This window comes from Mustela lutreola, chromosome 1 (genome assembly GCF_030435805.1).
Source record: "Mustela lutreola isolate mMusLut2 chromosome 1, mMusLut2.pri, whole genome shotgun sequence".
In the NCBI taxonomy this organism is placed as follows: Eukaryota; Metazoa; Chordata; class Mammalia; order Carnivora; family Mustelidae; genus Mustela; species Mustela lutreola.
Window position 1 is genome coordinate 204,108,378 of NC_081290.1, and position 20,800 is coordinate 204,129,177.

Genomic DNA, 20,800 nt, shown 5'->3' on the forward strand with positions numbered 1-20,800 from the left:
CCCCAAAGGAGAACCACACCTACCTGGTATTTCCCACTAGCACCTAGGAGTGTCCCCTCCTTAAGCCAGGTGACAATGGGCTTGGGGTTTCCAAAAGCTGTGCAGGTCATGGTAACACTGCCACCTTCCTTGGCCTCAATGTATTGGGGGGGTGTTTCTGTAAAGGTGGGAGGAGCTGCAGAGAGACCCAGGGTGGAGTTAGCCAGCCTGCTGCCCCACGTACAGCACCCACACACACCAGGCACCACATCCGCTGTGTTCATAGATAACCCTCTGCGAAGTGCTGGGATAAATGAAGGAAGAGGGAGATGGGCAAAATCATCTGCCCATGAGTCTGACCGGGGGAGGAGAGACCTGAAATTCAAAGTCAGCCCGGCTGGGTGCAAATTCTAAACTTCTCCTGCTGTACTTGGCTAATTCCCAAGAAACAAATGTTTGCTGAGCATCTATTACGAGGCTACTATGCTTAGCTCTAAGGACAGAGCAATAAACAAGACAGCTTTCTCATGGCCTGCACACCCTTGCCAACAGCTCTGAACAGTTCTGTGACCCCCCTTTCACCTCAAGATCATCCCTGATACGCCTATTTCCTTAACCTCAGCCCAGCCAGGCCCCCCCATTTCCAGGATGTCTTCTATCTGAGCGTCATCTAGGCCTAACATAGACCACAGGCCATGGTTACAAGGAATCTTACGTTTCCAGATTCTGCAAAGAAAACCTTCCACCCTTTCTTGCGTCCAGGCAGAAAGACAGCCCACTCTGCAGGCTACTCCCTTCTCAATTCTCTTCTGATTACGCCAGGTTATCCCCACATCACGACTTGCATTGATTGGAGTTTTGACTAAAATCCCATCCTGTTTGGATAATCAGCTGTTAAGAGACTCAGCCTCATTAGTCTGAGCTGCTTGCATAGGCAATCAGGTCAATCTTAACCCGTTGGACTATCAGTGCTTTTGAAGTGACAAGGAGGGGCCAGCCCTGGGGTTCACAATGCCAGGCTGGGGCAGGACATTTTTAGCTCATCTTAAGGTACCCAAAGGTCAAGACCAAGTTAACGTGCTAGCCTGTCACTTGTTGGGTAACCCTGGGCAAGTCACTCAGCCTCTCTGAGTTTTACCTAAATCTGCCCCCCTCCGGGACTGAGGTGTGGAGTAAGTAAGATAGTTTGTGAAAGGGATCTTGTAATGTAAATACGTGTGAAATGCTGGTTATTTTGTCATTACTCTTATCATTATCATCTCCCTGGAAACCTCTGAGGCATCCATGAGAAGCTTTGAGATGGATGTCACCTCTCCAGACAGTGCTGCCCTGAGAACCAGTCAGAGAGCTTCAGTATTTGGTCAGTCTGCCAACCTCGTGTGCTACCACATACCTCCTTCACTGTGCTCTAGGCCCACTGGCCATCTTTGTCTTCCTTGAATGTGCCAAGAACGTCCAACTTCAGGGCCTTTGCATTTGCCATCCTCTCTGTACCCAGACCTCACTCCTTTGGTTCATGCAAAATTTTGCTAAAATGCCACCTCTGCCGTAAGTGGTCAACCCATCTAAGATAGCACTTCCAGTACTCTCTACCCCCTTGGACTGCTTTATTTTCTTTAAAGCAGTGAGCACTGACTTTCCCTGAGAACAAAGATCTTTTCTGTAAATCCCACTGCATGCCCGGCTTTTCTCCCAGTTCCTGGCATGTAACAGAGCACACAACAAACATATGTTGAATGGATGAATGAACTTAATATACACACATACACACACCTACAAACCAACACAAACTCAAACACACGAAACTTCCCAGGAGCAAGATCATGACAAGACTGCTTTCTTAAATCATTTCCAACACCCTTTGCCTAGTGTGGGCATACAAGGGGAACTGGATATACTGAGTGAATTAAGAAGCACACTCCATCACACACGAAAAATACACAATGGACACCTGCAAGCATGGCAATCCTCATCCAACATCTAATACAATAAAAATGATGGCAAAAACCATTCCAAATCCTTATACGGAGATTCTGAAATCCCAACTTCTGAAATGGAATGTGTGCTCATCTCCAACAGAGCCCCTCTTGCCAAGTCTGCCCCTGAGCTAATGCAGCCTCAGACTCTATTACCTCTGGTGTCAAGCTTAAAAGAAAAGATAATAAATTAAATTACGTCCTGAAGTGACAAATTAATTACTAATTACATAATTACTTTGTTATTTAGGTGCTAATCAGGAAAGTACTTTGAACAATCTCGAGTTTTCAGGAAAATAATGGTTTGACTCTCGATTATTTACAGAATTAGGTGTTAGCTTGCCAGCTGCATTTCCAGGCTTAATTCTTTTTTACAAGTGCCCTATAATTAATAGTGCAGGTTAGAAACAGGCTGGCCTCTCCTCCAAGTAATTCACCAATCTAAATCAAGACTTGGCTTGGGCTTTTTGGGTCTTTTATACGTGATAAAGGAATAATTGGGTTTGTTTCCACCCAACTGGTCTTCAGGAAAACACAGAAGGGGAATGAGACCATTTATAATTCTAATTTTCCCTGGCCTTTCATTTTCCAAAGGTGATCTCTGTCAGAAAATGCCTGACACTAAACATTCTAGTTTGGAAGCAATGGAATGTTGGCAATTCAGACTCTTTCCTTCCATAATGGAAATATTTATGCTGGAAGGTACCCCAGAACTCGGGGTGAAAGGAGGGGGGGAATAAAGGGAGAGCTCTCTCACCTTGAAAGGTGTCTGTTCTGTTCTCCCCATTTGGGAGGTAGGTTTCTTGGTAAGGGCCAAGTATTCTATGGTAAGCTCTGGTTCTGAAGCCTGGGGCAGAGAGGGGAGCATTCTTAGCTATTCTGCCCAACACTTCCCTATGAACGACCTGCCTGCCCTCCCTGACTGCACTGACTCTCATTTCTCTGGGCTTCCAGGCATGCTGTTCCCTCTGCCTGGACTACCCTTCTGTACCTCCCACCCCTGCACCTGGCTAACTCCCTAGTCACATGTCTGCACAGGAGTCATTCCCTCAGAGAAGCTCTCCCTCCTTTGTTCTCCCAAAGCCCATATTGCAATTGTCCCTGGACTTGCCGCCTCTGAAAGTCTCCTTAAGAGCTAGGTCTGGGTTGGGCCCACTGCTGTATCCTCAGAGCCTGCCACAGAGAAAACATTCAAGATGTGTTTGTGTATGTGTGTTACTTCTCTTTATTTACAAGATTTACAAGGAGCACTCCAGTCTGATCTCCAAGCCCAGGGTATACACGTTACTCATGTAAATACTAAATGCCAGGATTCCAGATGTGTTGTGAATTGACAACTACTTTCCAACTACCACAGTCCTCTGCATCTTCCAGTCTGAGGACCTTCCCGTGCTCCTGCCTCCCTGCCACTACATGCTCATCTGATTTCATCTTCTTTCTCTCCTGAGAAAGAGGATGGCCAGCAGCTGACCCACATGTAATTAACGTTCCAGACACTGTGCAAGATGCTTTCTCACACAGCATTTCATCTGATCCTCACAACACCTCCGCAAACAGGCACCGGAAGCTGATGCTCAGAGACTTACTTGGGATCCTACAGCTATTGGATTCATGAAATGAATGCAGTGAGTTCGTGAAATAAACCAAACCTTCTCAGGGTCTTGTCCCGTGCTCCTTTCACTCTGAGCAATTAGGAGTTCTCAAAGAATCAACTCCCACTCATGCATGCAGGGACATAACAGAACACACAATTTTTAACTAAATTCTACTTTGCTGTCATGTGAGCACCTACTGAGCACCTGATGTCTCAGGTCGCCGAATGGACACTGCGAGGATAACGTGAAAAGAAAAGGAGATCCAGATTTCAGCCCAGCTTTGGAAGGGTGTTAGAGAGACAGAAACCAACATGGGCACTCTTGGCTCAGTGTTCAGTCAGTGAAGCTTTTAGCAGCCGATTTACCTTCCTAATTATGTTTTGCTTGGGCTAATATTAAGATGAGTTTTCATTCTCGGCACACACAACAGCTGGCATCAAAAGGAGGTGACTCAAAAGCTTACTGTGTGGTGGGGACAGCCCACCGGAGACTTAAAATAAGCCTCCAGTCTCTTGGGACTAACTGACAGGAGCCAACTGCATTGAACGGGTTGGGCAGTCTGGACCAACACTGTTCTAGGACTGCCATGGCTAACAGACCAGTGCCCTGGCTAAAATAGTCTGTTCTTTCAGGACCCTGGAGAGGTTCTCAAGCCATGGAACATGGCCTGACTCCTATGGGAGGAATGATCCACCCCACAAGACAGGGCAGACAGAGTCGTTCTTCAGAGCAGATCGATACCATCAGAAGCTTCCAAGCCAGGAATGACACCAATTTCTCTCTCCCACCCACAGCATCTATAGTCATAGACATCACAACCATAAGGACCCAAGCTGTGTGTGGCACATCCAAAGCATATATGCCACTTCTCCAGATTTTTCTCCATGGTTCCAGCTTCTTCTGGCTCCTCCAGAGTATCTCCTCCCAAGTAAGGACTCCCAGGGACACAAAAGAGACTCTCCATCTGGGGACACACAGAAGGTCCAGTGCCTGATGTGGTCACAGCCTCAGACCCAGACTGCAGCCTTCACCAGCACTGGGAACTGGGCCAGCTCACCTGAGGCCTCTGCAAACACTTGAAAAGCATCAACATACAGTGCCAATTCACTTCATGTGAGCTATCAACACCTGATAGCCATTAAAACGGTTACTCTTCACAGGATCCTTACATTTCCTTGGACAGTAAACCCAGTACAAGCAGGGACCGTGTCTAGGCTTCGTCACCACTGTTTTCCCATCACCAGTGTGGAAGAGGCACACAACAGACCCTCACTGCATGTCTCTCAAATGAACATATTTAACAAGGAACCAAAATATTCACCTAAAAAGGAAAACTGTCATGGTGGAACTCCAGGAATCCCACTAGAGTGGGAAGGCATTTCCTGGGCTAGCAGGGTCTTCCCAAGGCTGAGAAATGGAGCCAGCAGATACAAATTTGGCCTCCACAAAGCCTTAACCCTCCTGGTTTCAAGAACCAGATTCTGACTTCCCTGTAAGGAGCTCTGATGCCAACACCTGCAGCAAACCCTGCCTCATACCTGAGGGGCTGCACCTCCCATGTACCTCCACTGACCCCAGAAGCTCTAGGGAGACAACTGAGGGAGAAGCAAGAGGTGGGAACTGCTAACTCAATGGGGCCCAGCCCTGCTGACTCTTCTTTGCAGCAGAGATTTGGAGCAGGGATACGGTAGTCAGGAAAGAGGCTTTCCCCAAAGCGGGTCCTTGGGGTATAGCCTTCCAGGTGGCTCCCCACCCACCCGTCCCCAGGAGTGAGCCCCATACGCACCGTTGATGGTGAGATGGACCCAGCTGCCGTTGTGAAAGGTGTCATACTGCTGGTCCAGCATGAGCACTTTGCACTCGTACCAGCCCTGGTCCTCAGAGCGGACCTGTTCCAGCCGTAAGGATGCTTTATCATGAAGGCTTGCCCGACCTGCAGGAAGACAGTGGGCAAAAGCCCAGGAGGCCGTCAGGGTGGGGTGAGCAGCACAACACCCACCAAAGGCAGAGGACCCATTGTAACCTTCGGACCATTTCCCATGGCATGGCCCCAAAGTAACAGCCGGCACCAACCCCAGGCAGCAGGTGGCAAAGGGAAAGGTGCACAGCCCAGCCATGGAGCCATTCTCCCAGCCTCAGCTGGCCCCACCCAGCTGTAGCTGTAACTCTGGGTTTGGCACTGGGAAGAGCTTCAGTCCCTTGGGATACTCCTGTCCTGCTACAGATCTCTTGGGACAAAGGAAAGGCATGAGGGACGAAAGAGGGTGGGAGGAAGCAAGAGAGGGAACAAAGGTACAAACAGAAGAGGGTGAGGTAGGGGACCCCACAGCAGACCCCTGAACCTCATTTCAGGTTGTGTGACATCCCTCTCCCCGCTGGGTCCTCACCCCCTGCACCTGTCTGCCAGGCTTCCCTAGGATAAAGCAGAGGGAGGGCACGCAGGGACCAGAGTGGTGGGGTCCCCTCCCAGGCCGGACAGACTGCTCATCTAGCCAGAGCCCATTGTCCCCAAGAGCTGAGACACTAGGGCCCATAAGCCCGAGAATGAGGATAGGAACGGCAAGCAGAGCACAGCCCCTCCCCCCGCCAGCTACTCCCCTTAACGCCATCCTCTTCCCCCATTAGGAAGCCGTATTTGTCTCATTCATGGTGGTGGTAAGGTAAGACATGCAACAGGAGCCAAGCGGAATGGGAGTCCAGGACGAGGAACAGCCGTCAGGGCCTGCCCCTCCCTCACCCAGCACCTTAGCTCACCCCTCACTCCAATGTCACCATGGTCTCTGTTTTCATCCTGTCTCAATACTGGCAATCTGCCTAAAGACCAGAATGTCAAAACCAACCGCAACCAAAAAGAGAATAAGAGATAGGTCCAAGAGGGAGAGAGAGAGAAATGGAACTTTCTGCGAGAAATGCAATTCAGACCTCAGGAGCCAGAAGTAAAGATAAAAGCAAGGTCTGCCAGCTTCCTGCCTTCCTTCGAAAGTCCCAGCACACCCATGCATTCATGCACACACACACACATGCTCACACTCACGTTCACATAAGCACACTCGCACACAGACACACCCCACACTCTTCTTCCTCCAGCCAGGCAGGCTGGTGGTCAGGCACTGGCAGTGACTCAGAGCGAGGTCCCTGCTGGCAGGAGCAACTGCAGAGCAAGACACCCAGGGTGCCCTGAGGAGGGAGGCTGGCGTGGCAGAGGAGGCAGAAAGCAGGTGCCCACCGCTATGGCACGAACTAGCCCCCAATGTTTGCTTCCGCTCAGGGATGGGATGAGGCCCCAACTTCAGAGCCAGAGGCAGGGAGTGGGCCAAGGCAGACACAGCAAACTCCACAGCTGCAGCCAGCATGCCTGGCCAAGGGCAGCAGGGCTCTGACTCAGCTTCTTCCTGCACAGAGCTGCCCTTCAGCACAGCCCTACTGTCCTACATGGTGGGCTCTGTAGGCTTCCCTGTCCTTACCACTGCTCCTGTCCCTGCACATCCCTAACTGTGCTGTGATCTCTGTGTCTGCATCACCTCGTCCCTCTCCTCCCCACCACTTAATTAAAACCTCCCGAAGTCCGAAGGATGGAAGGAAAGAGGCAGAGACTGTGCAGCACAGATAACAGACCAGTTGTAAAAAGATAAGTGGCAACAGAGAGATAGGCAGGAGGAACAGTGACCATGACCACTGAGAGAGAAGGCCAGCTGTGTTAAAACCGGGAGAAGAGATGGTAGGGTGGGGCGGGGGAGCCCCTGCAGCCTAGACCTTACCTGCATACTCAGGGTCCACATGAGGTGGATAGTAGCCAAACTTGATGAAGATAGGGATGGGCACCCCAAACTTGAACCACTCCACGACATAGGGCGGGGGCTGTCCCGTCACCGGATGAATCACGTCGCATCGCAGGACCACACTCTCACCGGCTCTTGCGGTCACAAACTCGGGCTCCTCTCGTAGGCCGTGGGCAGCTAGTGGGTCAGCAAAGTCGGGATGCACAAAGGGAGGTGACAAGGAGATCCTGACCCAGCAGCCCAAGAGGCAGCCCTCTGCCCATCCACTCCCATTCCCAAGGGCAGCTGGCCACCCAGCCATCCTCCTGAAAAGGAACTCAGTCACTCCCCAGAGGGTCCACAGTGCACCCTGAACCCCTTTCTCCCCCCTCCCTACTCATATCTCCACAGCCCTGGGGGCCCCAGGAATCCATGAACCTGAGATGGGGAAGAAAGGGGGAAGAGAAGGAAGCAGTTCTTTCCAGTCCTGCAAGCCAAATCTTCCCTCCCCAAATCCCAAAGAGCACAGCCGTAACCATATCATCCCCCACTGCACAGCCCCGCCCCCGCCCTCAGTTCTAAGAGGTCTAGCTACTGAGAAAGTGGAGGGGGTCTCCACCTCGTTGTGGAGACCCACAGCCTGGGCTACAGGGGCCTGCTGTAGCCAAGAGTATAAATATGGAATCTCTTCCTGTACTGGATGCTTCCTACCAGAGCCTGGTAGGAACCGCAGAGCCAGCCTCCTCCTACGCCCCACCCCCAGCTCAGCCTGATGTTCGCAGCACAAAACAAGAGTACTCCATACAGGAGCAGGGGAATCCCTAACAAGCTGAGCAGAGGCTGCTCATGGCAACACCGGAGGGAAAACCCCGCAGGCCTGACTGGCCTCTCCAGGCCCCTCCTCCCTTGCCCCACTGCACCTGCTGCAGAGAGGGGAGCAGGAGGGGCCTCTAGCCCTCCAATTTTTAAACCCCAGACATCACCACTAGGATAGCAGGATGTTGGGACAGAGCGGGGCCCTTGGGACTGCTGAGCTCAGCCAGCTAAGGGGAAATCATCCCACCTTTGGCAGAGATAAAACATACAGCTGGATAGGGTGCACCCATCCTCTTGGCATCGGGAGGGCAACATGGAGAGAGACTCACCCCCACCCCCACCCCCAAGCTGGAGGACATAGAGGACAGATTAACCCAGGCAGGGCTTCTCTAGCCTGGCAGCCTCCTCCTGAGCCCCTACAGGAGGCGTGCCATCCCCACCTTCAGCCTGAAACTGCTCCCTCCCACACAAGGACTCCATGCCCACAAAGTCACCTTGTCCAGCTTGTTTCCCAGTGAAAGGGACAGCCTGGAGAAGCCTCTCTCTCAGCGTTCCCTTACACTACCCAACACAACTCCGGACTAGACCACAGCTCTCCCCATCCAAACTCACCTCCCTTCCCAGTCCCTGCTGGGCCCCTCCAGGCAGCACCAAGGACAGCAGCTGCTCTACTAGAGGCGCAAAGCCAAGAGCTGAAGGGTCCTCCCACCACAGAAAATATGCCCGGAAGAATAGCACCTGCCTGTCCTTCTATCCCTGTCTGTCTGCCTATCTGTTGTGGTGCCTCTGCATCTGACTCTGACTGCCTCTCGGACCCCTGTGTGCTCCCGCCCATCTCCTTCTCTCATCTCTCTCTTTTCCTTCATGCCCCTGCATCTCTGGCTCCTTCTACGTGTCTGTCTCTCTGATTCCTCCTCTGTCTCTCTGGCTCTGAGACAGAAGTCGCTCTCCTACTCCTTTTCCATGTCTCTCTGCGCCACTCTGTCTCTCTTCCAGTCTCTGTCTCTGTCTTTTCCTCTTTAGCTCTCACTCTATGTGAATGCTTCCACTTGTCAGTCTTTCTCAGTTTTCATGTCTCTATCAGTATGTGTGTCTGTGTGTGTGTATTGGGGGAAATATGTGGATTTCCCTTGCCTATGCACCGAGAAGGGGTTTTGCCAGCTTTCCTGTGTGGAGGGACCTCTGTGTGCTTACGTTTCTGTGTTTGCATTTCTCTCCATGTCTGCCTACATGCTGTCTGTTCATCTCTGTGTCTCTCCTTCTCTCCCTCCCATCCCCCTTTCCCTCTCCTCCCTAAGTTGCGGAAGGAGGAGGAGGCAAGCTCTTCTAGAAGCTGATTGGCTACTGGTGACATCACTGTTTTCTAGAGAAAGAGCTAAGATCACAGAGTATTTTTGGAGCAGAGCAGAGTGTTGCACTCACCTGCCTGAGGCCCCAGCAGGTTTCCCAATTCCCCCACCCCCAACCTTGCTTCAGGCTAGGTTTGAATTCCAACCCCTCAGGGAAAGCAAGGAGAGAGCTCAGCTGCAGCTGGCCCCTCCCCCACAACCCCAGGGGTACCTAGAGAGGGACAGAGCCTGCCTCCCAGCCTCCAGGAGCACAAAGGCTGATCCTGGACTCAGAATGGGCAAACAGCGGGCACCATGAGCGAGCAGGGGGAGCAACGTGTGTATGCATGTGAGAGTCTGTGTGCATGCGAGTAGCTCTTGGCAAAAGGATGTATGAGTGTGTATGAGTGTAATATGTGCATATGTGTAGCTCTTAGCAAAAGGACAAGGATGAGTGTGTATGTGGCAGAATGTGTATGTGCATGTGTGAGTATGTATATGTGTGTATGTGACTGTGTGCATGCATATGTGAATGTGTGCCACGCAGAATTTCCAGGAGGTGAAATACAGGAGCCTAGGGAAGAGGAAGGAGTTATTCCAGGGCCTGGTTACTGGGTGTGGGGGAAGCATGGGGGAGACAGGCTGTCCACAGCAGGGAGCTTCTTCCCCAGGGGCTATAGCACCCCAAAGCCCAAGGCAAGAGGAAGAAGCTGTGAGGAAAAGGCCAGCACTGCTGAGCAGGCAGCTGCCCACCTTCAGCAGCAAAGCTTGACTCTGTAGCTCCCCAGCTCCCAGGGCTCAGGGCTCTGGGGGGCAATGCCAGGAGGTGGGTCGGCTTTGCAATGGGTCCCTACAATGCCTGCTGCTCAGTGCTGCCTCATTCTCACCGCATGGCAATGAGGCAGCCTCTTTCACACCTCCCCCAGCACTGGTGTTGGCTCCAGGTTTCCACCCCCACCCCCTAGCTGGCCCCTGGGCTCAGGACTGAGCACCCAACCCAAGGTCGGCCCTCTTGAGCCAGTCAACCCCACCCCTCCTCTCTGTGTAAGGACCCTTTCAACCAAGGATAGGCAACAGAAGAGGGGACTCGGGGCGATACTCGGTGAGATAAGCATCACAAAGATTCTAACCAAGGCAAAAAGAGAGGGTGTTTCCTAAGAAGAAAGTAGAGGGGTGAGAGCCCCTCTCGGTCCAAACCTCCTGGTTTTCGGAACCCTAAAATATTGTGTTTTAAGATTATATTTATTCAAGAGAGAGAAAGAGCAAGAGTGAGACCACAAGCAGGAGCAGCAGAGGGAGAGGAAGAAGCTCCCTGCTGATCCCAGGGCTCCATCCCAGGACCCAAGACCAAGACCTCAGTCAAAGGCAGATGCTTCACTGACTGAGCCACCTCGGTGCCCCTGAATCCTAAAATATTCATCAGCTTCCTCAGTTCTTCAACACACACGCACACACACTCGTCACCTACAAGCACTTCTTCCTAAGCCTGATCTTTTCTGAGCCAAAGCATGTCTAATAAAACACATTCCCCAGAAAAGCCCAAAGCAAGAAAGAAAAAGTAAACAAGCAGGCAGTAAAAAGGGAAGAGGGGCTTGGTGGAGCAGAGATAAACTCTGACCCAGGAGGACACCAAACCCAAATCGAGGAGTGAAAGACTCAAGAAAGGAAGGAGAGAGAGGCAGGGATGGGCACAGTGCAAACTGGACACAGGCAGAACCCAGCCGAGGGCAGGAGAGAGAACTCTGGGGCACAGGGGACACAGAGACACAGGCCTTCAAAGGACCCCAGAACCAGGAAGGGGACAGAATGGAGGGGATTCCTTCGGGGAGCAAGTGGACTTCTCCCCAGCAGGACTGACTGGAGTAACTGCCCACCAGTTCTGAAGGGAGCAAGAAGGAGGGAGGGAGAGATGAAGGGAGAGGGGGAGGGAGGAGGGGAAGGGAAGGACTGATAGTGACCTGGGTGAGGAAGGGCTGCGAGAGGGGTGACACCCCCAGGCCCCTTCCCCACCAAAGAAGCCTACAGCAGTCCCTAGAGATGAGGCTCCAACCTCAAAGAGGAAACCGGCATCTGCAGGGGTGAGGGTGGCATCTGCAGGGGTGAGGGCGGCAGGAGGCCTGAGGTGCCCTGGATTCTGCATACCTGTTTTAGAGGAGGCAAGAAACAGCAGTCCCCTGAGCAGAGCAAATCTGCATTTTGGGGCTCTGCCCAACCCACTCTGGATTTGTTTTACCAGGATAGGGAAGAGAAAGCAGGAGAGCAAAGAAGAACGAGGTAGCCCCTGCTGTCTGGCTGACCTTTTGGGAAGCCCATAGGGTACAAATCCCCTGCTCTCTATGCCAGGTGGTGCCCGGTGGGCAGCCAAGTTCAGGCTGCCATTGGATCCCTCGTGGGCATAGAACCATGAAGATCCAGGCCCTGGCACGGATCAGTGTGCCTGACACTCACAGCCTAGGGCTCTTCCACCAGGGCAGGGCTGCAGGAGGAAGGGCACCTGAGAATGAGAAACACTCTAAATGCCTGAGAAGGTCTAAGATCCTGAGGAGGAAGAGCTTTGGCTGTCAGGCAACCCAACCTCCCCTAAACAGCTACCACATACCAGGCTCGGGGCCGGGCGGGCACGTAACACAAATTTCCCGTAATACTCACAATGCCCACCTGACAGAACTACTACCAGCTCATCTTCACAAATGAGCAAACTGGGAGGCTACCTGGCTCAGCAGTCACTCGGGGACAGGTGGGGGAGTCAGGGTCCAGCTGCCATGTCCCCTTTATGCCCACATTCAGGGATACCATCCTGCCGGACCACAGGCCCAGGCACTAAGGCCTCTCCAGCACTGCACTCCAGACACAGCGCCCTGCCCCTCTCCTCCCTGAGTCAGAAGGCAGTCCCTCCCCACAGGCACAGTCTGCTCAGTCCTCCACCAGAGAAGGAAGATACAGTGGACCTGCTGTGGGACGCAGCTGGTGCTGTCTGACTGGTTCTGGGCTCAGCATCACTCTGCAGTCTCTGGCTAGGTCTGGTAGTGGCTGTGGTAAGGGAAAACCTCGGGGTGAGCAGCAGCCTCCATGATTCATGAGCACAAGTTCTTACTGCAGCCTCCCGTTCTTGTTCCTCCTCCTCCCCCTCCTCCGCCCCCTCCTCCTCCTCATCCCCCTCCCCCTCCTCCTCTGGGCACCAGACTCCCAAACCACAGGCCTGTTGTCTAATAATACCAGCGACAGCCACCGCCACCTCCATCTGCCAGCCTAAAAATAATCCCTGCTGAGTCCAAAAAAGGCACAGCCCCCAATAGTCCCCCAATCGCTCCTCCCCAACAAGCCAGGAGGCTCCAGGAGATTCCAGGAAGCCCGGGACTCAGGCTTCCAGGGAGCCTCCCACAGCAGTACACACCCAGAGGGATGGCCTGAGGAAGGCAGAGGACAGACTCCCTACTGCCCAGAGCAACAAACACTACAAGTGTGTGATGGACACAGGACCAAAACATCTGGCCATGTCCTTGTTCCTTCCAGAAGGCAGGTGGACTAGCAGTCATCTGGCCATCATTCTGCCTCCAGCAAGGGCCCCCATATTCAGCCTAGGCAGGCTCTCAGAAAAGTCCTTCCATGGTCTCCCCATCAGTGTCCTCACAGCCCTTTCGGGTCCCACTCCCCATCAAACCTCTCAGGGTGGGAAATTGGAGTTCAGGTGAGCCCAGATGGGCCCTAACCAGGAAAGCTTCCCATCTTTCAAAGAGCAAGGCACTGGGGAGGGAGGGGCAGGAATTGCAGGCCTCCTTCCTCCTGTGGGTGCCTCTCCTTCCTAACCCTCTTGGCTGGGCTCCCCTCAGCAGCCCACGAGGCAGCGATGCTATTAGCAACCTTAATTTGCTCTCAGCTAGATTGTATTTCCAAGAGCCTTTTCCCCATGAGCCACTGACAGGAAGCAGTCAGTAATTCAACCTCCGCTCTGCTCCTTTAATGGCTCCTCGGCAGAAAGGCAAAGCCACACCCCACCCCCACACCCCACCACGCGGTGGAGGCTTGCACCCTGCACACTCACGCATGGCCAAGTGCACGCGTGTACTCCAGAGCCAGCAGGCAGGCAGGCCCAGACAGGTGAGGGCACTATGGGCTCTGCCTGCACCAGGCACCCTCCTCTCCTCAGGTAAGACAAGATAGGGAAGTAAGAAACGGAAGCTCCCATATATACTCACAGTGAAGCACCAGCATTCTCTACACTGAAGCCAGAAAATGAGGACAGAGGCTTACCTCAAACAATTTGTGAAGGCGAGCCTGTGTGCAAGCTATCTGCCACCGACCTTCTGGGTGGGTGGGTGCCTGTGACCAGAAGGGTGGTGAGGACCTGGGGATACGACAGACTGAGGGACTGTCCCAGTCCCCTCTCTTCTCAGAAGGACAGTTAGGCTGGCTGGCACCCCCTCCAAGCTTTGGCTCACATGGAATTGTTCTCCAAAACCCTTACAGAGGCCCTGTCTCTGCTCACCAGTCTCCTGCTTATTCACGCAAGAGAGAACAGAAAAGCAGGAAAATTCCTAAGAAAAATAGGTCAGCTGCCTCGGGCAGACCGAGCTGGCACCCGTGGGCAGTGCCCCAGAGGGGGCCAGGCTATAAGCTGCCTCTGCAGCCCCAGCACCCTCTCCCATCTCCCCAGGGATCCAACCACTTCTCTACTCTAGAGTGCACTGGGTTAACAGGGAACTGATGCCAGAGCCCACTGTAGCAAGACAGGCCCATTTTCTATGTCCCCCAGAGCTCTGCCTGGCTTTGTCTCCCCCTCCCCCACCCTTTAGGCTTCCTCTCAGGACCTCAGGTATCTTTCAATCCAGCCCTTGGGCTTAGCCTCCAACTTCGAAAACTTCTGGGCTGCCTAGATTTAGGTGCAAAGCGGGGGGATGAGGAAAGTCAGGTGTCTGCTCCGAGTGCAGTCTCACTGCCAACCACAGCACTTGGAGGGGAGTGGCTCCCCACGTCATGCCTGGAGCCTGTCCCCCTGCCCTCCTGCATTCTACACATATGCGTGCAAACACACAAGTAAACACATACACACACATAAGGGTATATACACACACACATGCACACATATAAGCACAGGCATGTATACACACATGTGCAAACGTGCACACCTATACAGGCATGTGCACACATCTGTAGACAGCTCACACCAATTACAGCTCCTTTCATAATTCAGACCGACCCTTCATAAAAGCTGCTTAACCCATCCTAGGCAGCAGACAGAAGGAAACTGCCCCCTGAGACCCTAGGCCCCAGCCTGAGAAGGTCACAGGATGTGTCTGGGGAGGGAGGAGACTTTCAAGGGGAACACAAGTGTGTTAAATCTCAGGCCCAGCCCCCTTATCTCCCCACCACACTACCTCCCTCTTTATCTCCCTGCCCTCACACACAGCGCCCCCCACCCCTGCCCCCAGCACACAGGAAGGCTGGGAGAGAGGAGCAAGCAGCCAGCAGGGCTGAGAAAGACAGGGCCAAGGGAGAAGACAGAGCAGCAGGCCAGACTCTGAGAGCTGAACCCTATCTGGGGTGCATCAGGAGAGCAGTGCCAGGAGCCAGGAAAGAGGGAGGAGCAGAGAGATTCTGAGTTTCAGCATCTCCCCAGCTACCCATCTCTGCTCCTTGGGTAACCAGATCCCAACTTTCTGTCTCAGAGCCACAAACATGAAACCACCCAGCTCTGGGACCTGCCTACTCCAAGTCTGGCGCATGTTGGGCCTCGGGCCAGGAGCTGAAAGCTGATTCTTCCCACTGCCCCTCTGCCATGCCCTTTCAGACACATCCCGTCCTCAGCTTCTCCCAGGATGCATGCTGCCAGACACACCCCCGCCTTTGGTGTGTGTGCAGGGGACACACACACACATACCACTTGGCCACTTGCTGAGCAGAGTCCTTCTTTGCTGATGGACTGCCCATGGGGTCTTGCTAGCAGCCTCCTGATCTACACCTCCTCCTTCCCATCTTCATCGGCAAAGGGAAAAACGGAGGGTCAAGGCCAGGCTGAGAGTAGAGGGCACTCTACCAGCAGGATCTGCGTCAGAACCCTTCTTGGTTTGGGTACACTATAGTCAGGGATAATCCAACCAAAGACTCTGTGGTGGACAGGAGGCAGCCTTGGGAATAAAGGCCCAGACTTCTCCTCTATGCCAGGCCCAGGGTCATCCCAGCAGGGCCCAGGGTCCTCCCCCAAGCTTGCTCAGTCTGGGATGCTGAGTCTCCAGTTACCATCTCCCAGAATCCAGATACCTATCTTCTCCATACCCTCCCCAACCTCTCCACTGACCTTTATCACCTTCCAGACACACATGATTAGAGTCAAAAGGGGAGCCCATCCCTAACTCTGTCCCAACCTGACACTGCCTAAGAGCCCATTCCTTTTAACCCTCTGATAGAGCAACCCCTGCTTCAGCAAAACCCTAAAGGTAGCATCTTCAAGTCCCTACCTCACAGGAATCTCCTCTGCCAGTCAGAAAACAGCTGAGCTCTCACACAGAGCCAGCATTTGAACAGTGGCTGGTATTTCCCATGTGAGCAAAACCCTGCCACACAGGTCTCCCCTCCCTCCCTCCAGGTGCTGCAGTGCTATGACCTGCATGCCTCCTGGGATCCTTCCCACAAGCCTCTGGCCACTGACAAACTCCCAGTTCTACAGATCTTTGAAAGGATTTCCAAGCAGTCCTGAGGTCTGCACACCCTCTGCTCACCTCCCTGGGATTCAGAGGAACAAGAGGTTCTCCCCAGACAAGGTCAGCCTGCAAAAGGGTACTTGGTTCCTGACAGGGTCAGCCTTCTGAGCTTCCCTCAAGACATTTCTAGCTCCCAATGCCCTGAATGGTCCAAGGGAAAGAAACTGAGAAGGGGTCTGGAACCCCAGAGATACTGAATATAATAATAATAATGTTAACATTTATTGAGCACTTACTATATATCAGGTAGTCATTCATTTCTTTACAGCACTAATGTTCACCAAAAAACCCTACAAGCTCATACTGTTCATCCTATTTTCCACTGAGGCAAGTGACATTCAAAAGGTTAAGCAACTTGTCCAAGGTCACAGGGCCAGCAAGTGGCAGAGCCAGCATTTGAAACCAGATCATTTGACTCTATACCTAAGCCCTTAACCAGCATACAAGTAGTCTTTTTAAGCTAAAAGGACCCCAAGACCAATTGGGGTGGCAGGCTCACGGGTGCATATCAAGCCATCCCAGATAGAAGGACCTCTCCACACCCAGAAAGAGGGTATAACCTTCATGCCCAACAACCTTCCATGCTGGGAAGTCCTTCCTTCTGTCTGGCCATTCTGCGTGTTGCTGCAATATAAACCCATTTGCCTTTATTCTGTATTTAAACTAGCACAAAGTCCATTACCCTCACCCTGACTTAGGGTGAAGGCTATTTCAGAGCCTCCTTTCAGTGTCTCTTTTTTATTCAAAGATCCCAGCAGCTCCTTTTGTGCTTTCAGCGACAGTCCCATAGCAGGAATGTACCAAAAACTGGAGGGGAGGAGGACGAGGGCACTGGAAGACTACAAGAACATAGGGGAAAGGAGGAGGCTGAGACTAAGGGCAGATTCTCATACACAACTGGACCCACCCCACCCCCACCCCCACTCCATAAGCTTCTGAATCTCCTTAGCCTCAGTGTTCCCACCTGACAAATGGAGTTTTTAAACCACCCAAGTCAACCTACTATTTAACAGAATCACCCTTCCTTTCTCCCTCCTCTGCTTCGGTTTTTAGACTCACTCCCTTCCTCAAATAGCTTGGAAGACACTCCGTTCTAGAAACTTTTTCAAATCACTCCCCTCTCCCCCTACACATACCAAGAGAACTAGAGAACCCTGGCTATAAAAGGCGCCTCCTGCGACCCCCTCTGCCCTAGGGCGGCTGGGAGCGGGTTCTCTCTTCGCGGGGTCCTCCCGGCTGATTACCACCCACCAACCGGCTCTCTCCCAGCTCTCCACTCCTGCCGGCTTCGTGAACTTGCCTGCAGCTGGGTCGTGTCTGTGTGCTGAAAACAGTGAGCTCAGAGTCCTAGCACCCTCCAGGCTGGCTCCTACTTCCATACAAGGGCCGAGAGCCTGGGGTGCCACCCAGAGGCTCGTAGGTCGCTTTGCCCGTCTCCAAAGCAAAAGCGCGCGCGCTCACGCACGCATCACCCAACTCGATGGCTCGCGTCTTGTCTCATCCCCCAGCTCAGAAAGGGAAAATCAGAAAAAGAAAAACCTCCCTCTGCTAGGAGACGGAGCAGAGGGGACCCCTAGTCCGCCGTCCTCACCCCGAGCCAGTTCTGCCTCACAGCGGGGAACGGCGGCGTGGGGTCTGCCAGGATGCGGCCCGCTCCCAGGGAACTTTTGCCTGGCCCGGGCCCAGGTATGGCTAAGACAGGCGCGGACACCTGGCAGGGGTAAGCAAAAGCGAACACTCCTCTTCTCCGAGCCGGCGGAGGGACCCAAGCGCTTAACCAGCTCTTCCCTCTCCTGGCTCCGTGCGCCCCATGCCCCGCGAGGGGGATCCAACTCCCAGCTGCCAGATGTGTGATTGGAAGGGGTGTGAGCTGGAGCGGGAGACGCCCGCGGAGCCCAGAAACCTGTCCGTTTAGCTAGCGGTGGGTGCCAAGAGTCCCAAGGCTTTGGGTCGCGCCTCCCTGCAAGGGCTCGTCTGCGGAGCGGTGGCGCTGCGCGGGGCTCGAGCGTGCTGCAGCCTACCCAAAGACCCGCAAACTCCCCGGCAGCCAGAGTTAGGAAAGCCGCCGACTCCCCAGCGCTAGAAGAGGCTGCTGCTCCGGCACAGAGCACCTGTCTTGGCACACTGGTATGAAGTCCTGGGGCCGAAGGTGGGCGAAGTCGACCCGAATCCTAAGATCTTTTCCCAAGTTCCCAGCAGCGTATGGACTCGGGCCCCTTACCCGCCCGGCCCCTCCGGCCCGCGGCCCCTAGCCCTTCCCGGCAGTGCCCCGGAGAGCGCCTCGCTGGAACAGGAGCCTCGCCCGCGGAAGGGCGCAGCGCTCAGCCGGGCCGGGGAGCCCCAAGCGGGAAAGAAGGGGCTGAAAGCGCCGGAGAGGGCCAGAGGAGGGGCGCTGCACTTCAACTCACCTTGAGCCGCAAGACCTCGGGTGCTGATCACACTTGCTATCAAAGTGGCCACATACCAAATCATAGTACTACCGCGCGCCAGCCAAGAGCCTCATCCTATCGCAAAGTGCTCCTGCGCCCGCACACTTCTCGCGCCCGAGCGCCTGCTCACGCCCGCTCGCGCCCGCCTACGCCCCGAGCCGGTGCTCCTGCAGCCCGGGCGGCCCGCTCTCCATCCCTCCCCGGCTCCACTCGGCTCGGCGCGCAGCCTCCCCGGCCCCCGGCGCAGCGGCACCTGCACTACTAGCCCAGGCAGAGCGCAGCCAGCTCCACGGTGAAGCCTAGCCAGGCCGGGCCTCCGGGACCGCCCCCGCCGTGCTCCCATTGGACACTGCTCGCAGACCTGGGGGCCGATTGGCTCGAATGTCTGTCCGTCGCGGCGCGAAGGAGGCGAGCCCATTTCAAGGTGCGTTGAAGTGTGGCGAGCACAGAGCCGCAGAATCATGCGCATTGCCAGGGAGAAGGCGTTGTAGCGTCTCCGCTCTGTTCTGTTCTCTGCTCACACTGCATGGCAAGTTTCTGGTGAACGGAATGGTAGCTTCTCGAGCTTGCAAACGGGACCCCGGGAATCTCAGTTATCCCCAGACGGGTCCGAGGGGACGTCGCCCCCGCCCACCCAGGAAACCCAACATCCGGTTTTTAACCAGCAAAAAGCTGTTCCCTGGAGAATGATGCTGTTTCCATGATGGGGAAACCCAGGAACAGGCAGCCTGGGAAAGCTAGTGAACGTCCTTCGCTGGAGATCTTTTCAAAGAGGTCACGGGATACCCTCCCCCACTCCTTTCCACACACAGATATTCCTCCCTCCGCAATACACCCCCTTCAACCCAAACGTGATGTTAAGTCAAACTCCATCTGGCCTGAAGGCAAGGGGATGACTAAAATGACCTCCAAAAGTCGCTCCAATGTAGAATGAGTCATTTGGCCCAGCTGAGGGAGTGTCAGAGACCCCTCCTCAGGAAAACAAGTACATACACACATACTGCCACCCCCAGTGCAGGTCACCGTTGCTCATTACTAAGTCTCTACTTTGAGCAATAAAAGTTTTTTTTTTTTCCTTCTCTTAAAAAAAGCCTGCCTCTTCATGCACAAAATCCCTCTCTTCCCACATATCTGGGAACCTAGTTGCATCTCAGCATCAGGAAGGCAAGATGGATTTGTGAAAGAGTTTAGGGGTTTGGGATGGAGGGACCCAGGGAAAAGGCCAGATGGACTTATTCCTACAAAGGAAGATAGATGAGGCAACTGGAGGGTTCCCATATTTCTCAGTCTTTCTACTCTAACCTCTCATCCCCTCCCCCAACACAGTTGTATCTGCAGAAGAAATAAATGAGTGTCATGGAAACATCTACTATAAACAATCACCTCACACCAGTGTTCTGAGGCTGCAGAGAAGATGTTTGTTCTTTCAAGGAGTGAAAGCAATGTGAGAGTGGCACAGTTCTCTAGGATGGGCTATGGGCCAAGGAAGGAAGACATAGGGGCAGCAAAGGAGAGCTCAGGAATTTCACTCTCTCAAAGCACTCATTGACCACAAAGCACTGACTCTAGGACATGAAGCTCCTAAAAGAACAAGAAGGAGACTTGCTTCTGGGAAAACACATCCCCACACAACATGGCCACACATCAAACCTGGCCTTGACTGCTGGAGGAACAGCCTTCCCTGAAACCTGAGACTTTTCAGCTCACAGCCAGCCAGGAGATGAAAAATTGGGACCCCTAGGAGAGTAGCAGACCCACTGATAAAGTTTTAGCATCTGGATGTAACCTGGAGAACCAGAACATCCCTACTTACCCACCCCCTCCAGTCATGCAAACACACTCAAGAGCATAACACTGAGGACATCTCTCCATGAGTCTTTGCTCTAGGCTCCCTTTGTCTGCCTCAATGCTTTTCTTGGAAATATGAAGTGGATTAGAAACTCTGAGCCCCCATTGACAGGCTAATTTCCAGCTAGCTTACCCAAAAATGACAATTTCATTCTCAACATATATCTAAGCACACATACACATACTTTCCCAGGGTTCCAGGTCTGTAAAGCCTTATGGGGCTCCATTTGCAGCAGTAGTGATAACTGAATACTTTTGTTCCAAAACCTCTAAGCAAGTAACTGGCATAGAGAGAAATGCTGAATTCCCAAGGGCTAGTCCCAGCTCCATAAAGAAGGCAGAATGGGAATCATCTATGCTCAGGAAAATGTTC

The 20,800-nt window shown here is 53.4% G+C and overlaps 1 protein-coding gene across 6 annotated transcripts in view; it reads right to left on the bottom strand.

Moving 5' to 3' along the window:
• Nucleotides 1-18,843, bottom strand: part of IGSF9B (immunoglobulin superfamily member 9B) — a 49,729-nt gene extending 30,886 nt beyond the window's left edge. For 4 of the 6 annotated variants that reach the window (XM_059185379.1, XM_059185398.1, XM_059185425.1 and 1 more), the window contains exons 1-4: nucleotides 18,559-18,843; nucleotides 7,309-7,506; nucleotides 5,337-5,483; nucleotides 24-175 (exon numbers count right to left, since the gene is read on the bottom strand). In XM_059185379.1, coding sequence (XP_059041362.1) covers nucleotides 24-175; nucleotides 5,337-5,483; nucleotides 7,309-7,506; nucleotides 18,559-18,622 — 561 coding nt within the window. In that variant the 5' untranslated portion in view covers nucleotides 18,623-18,843. The remainder of the gene's footprint in view (nucleotides 1-23; nucleotides 176-5,336; nucleotides 5,484-7,308; nucleotides 7,507-18,558) is intronic. The other 2 variants (XM_059185390.1, XM_059185416.1) reach the window with 1 other exon arrangement.
• Between the last annotated feature and the right edge of the window lie 1,957 nt (nucleotides 18,844-20,800).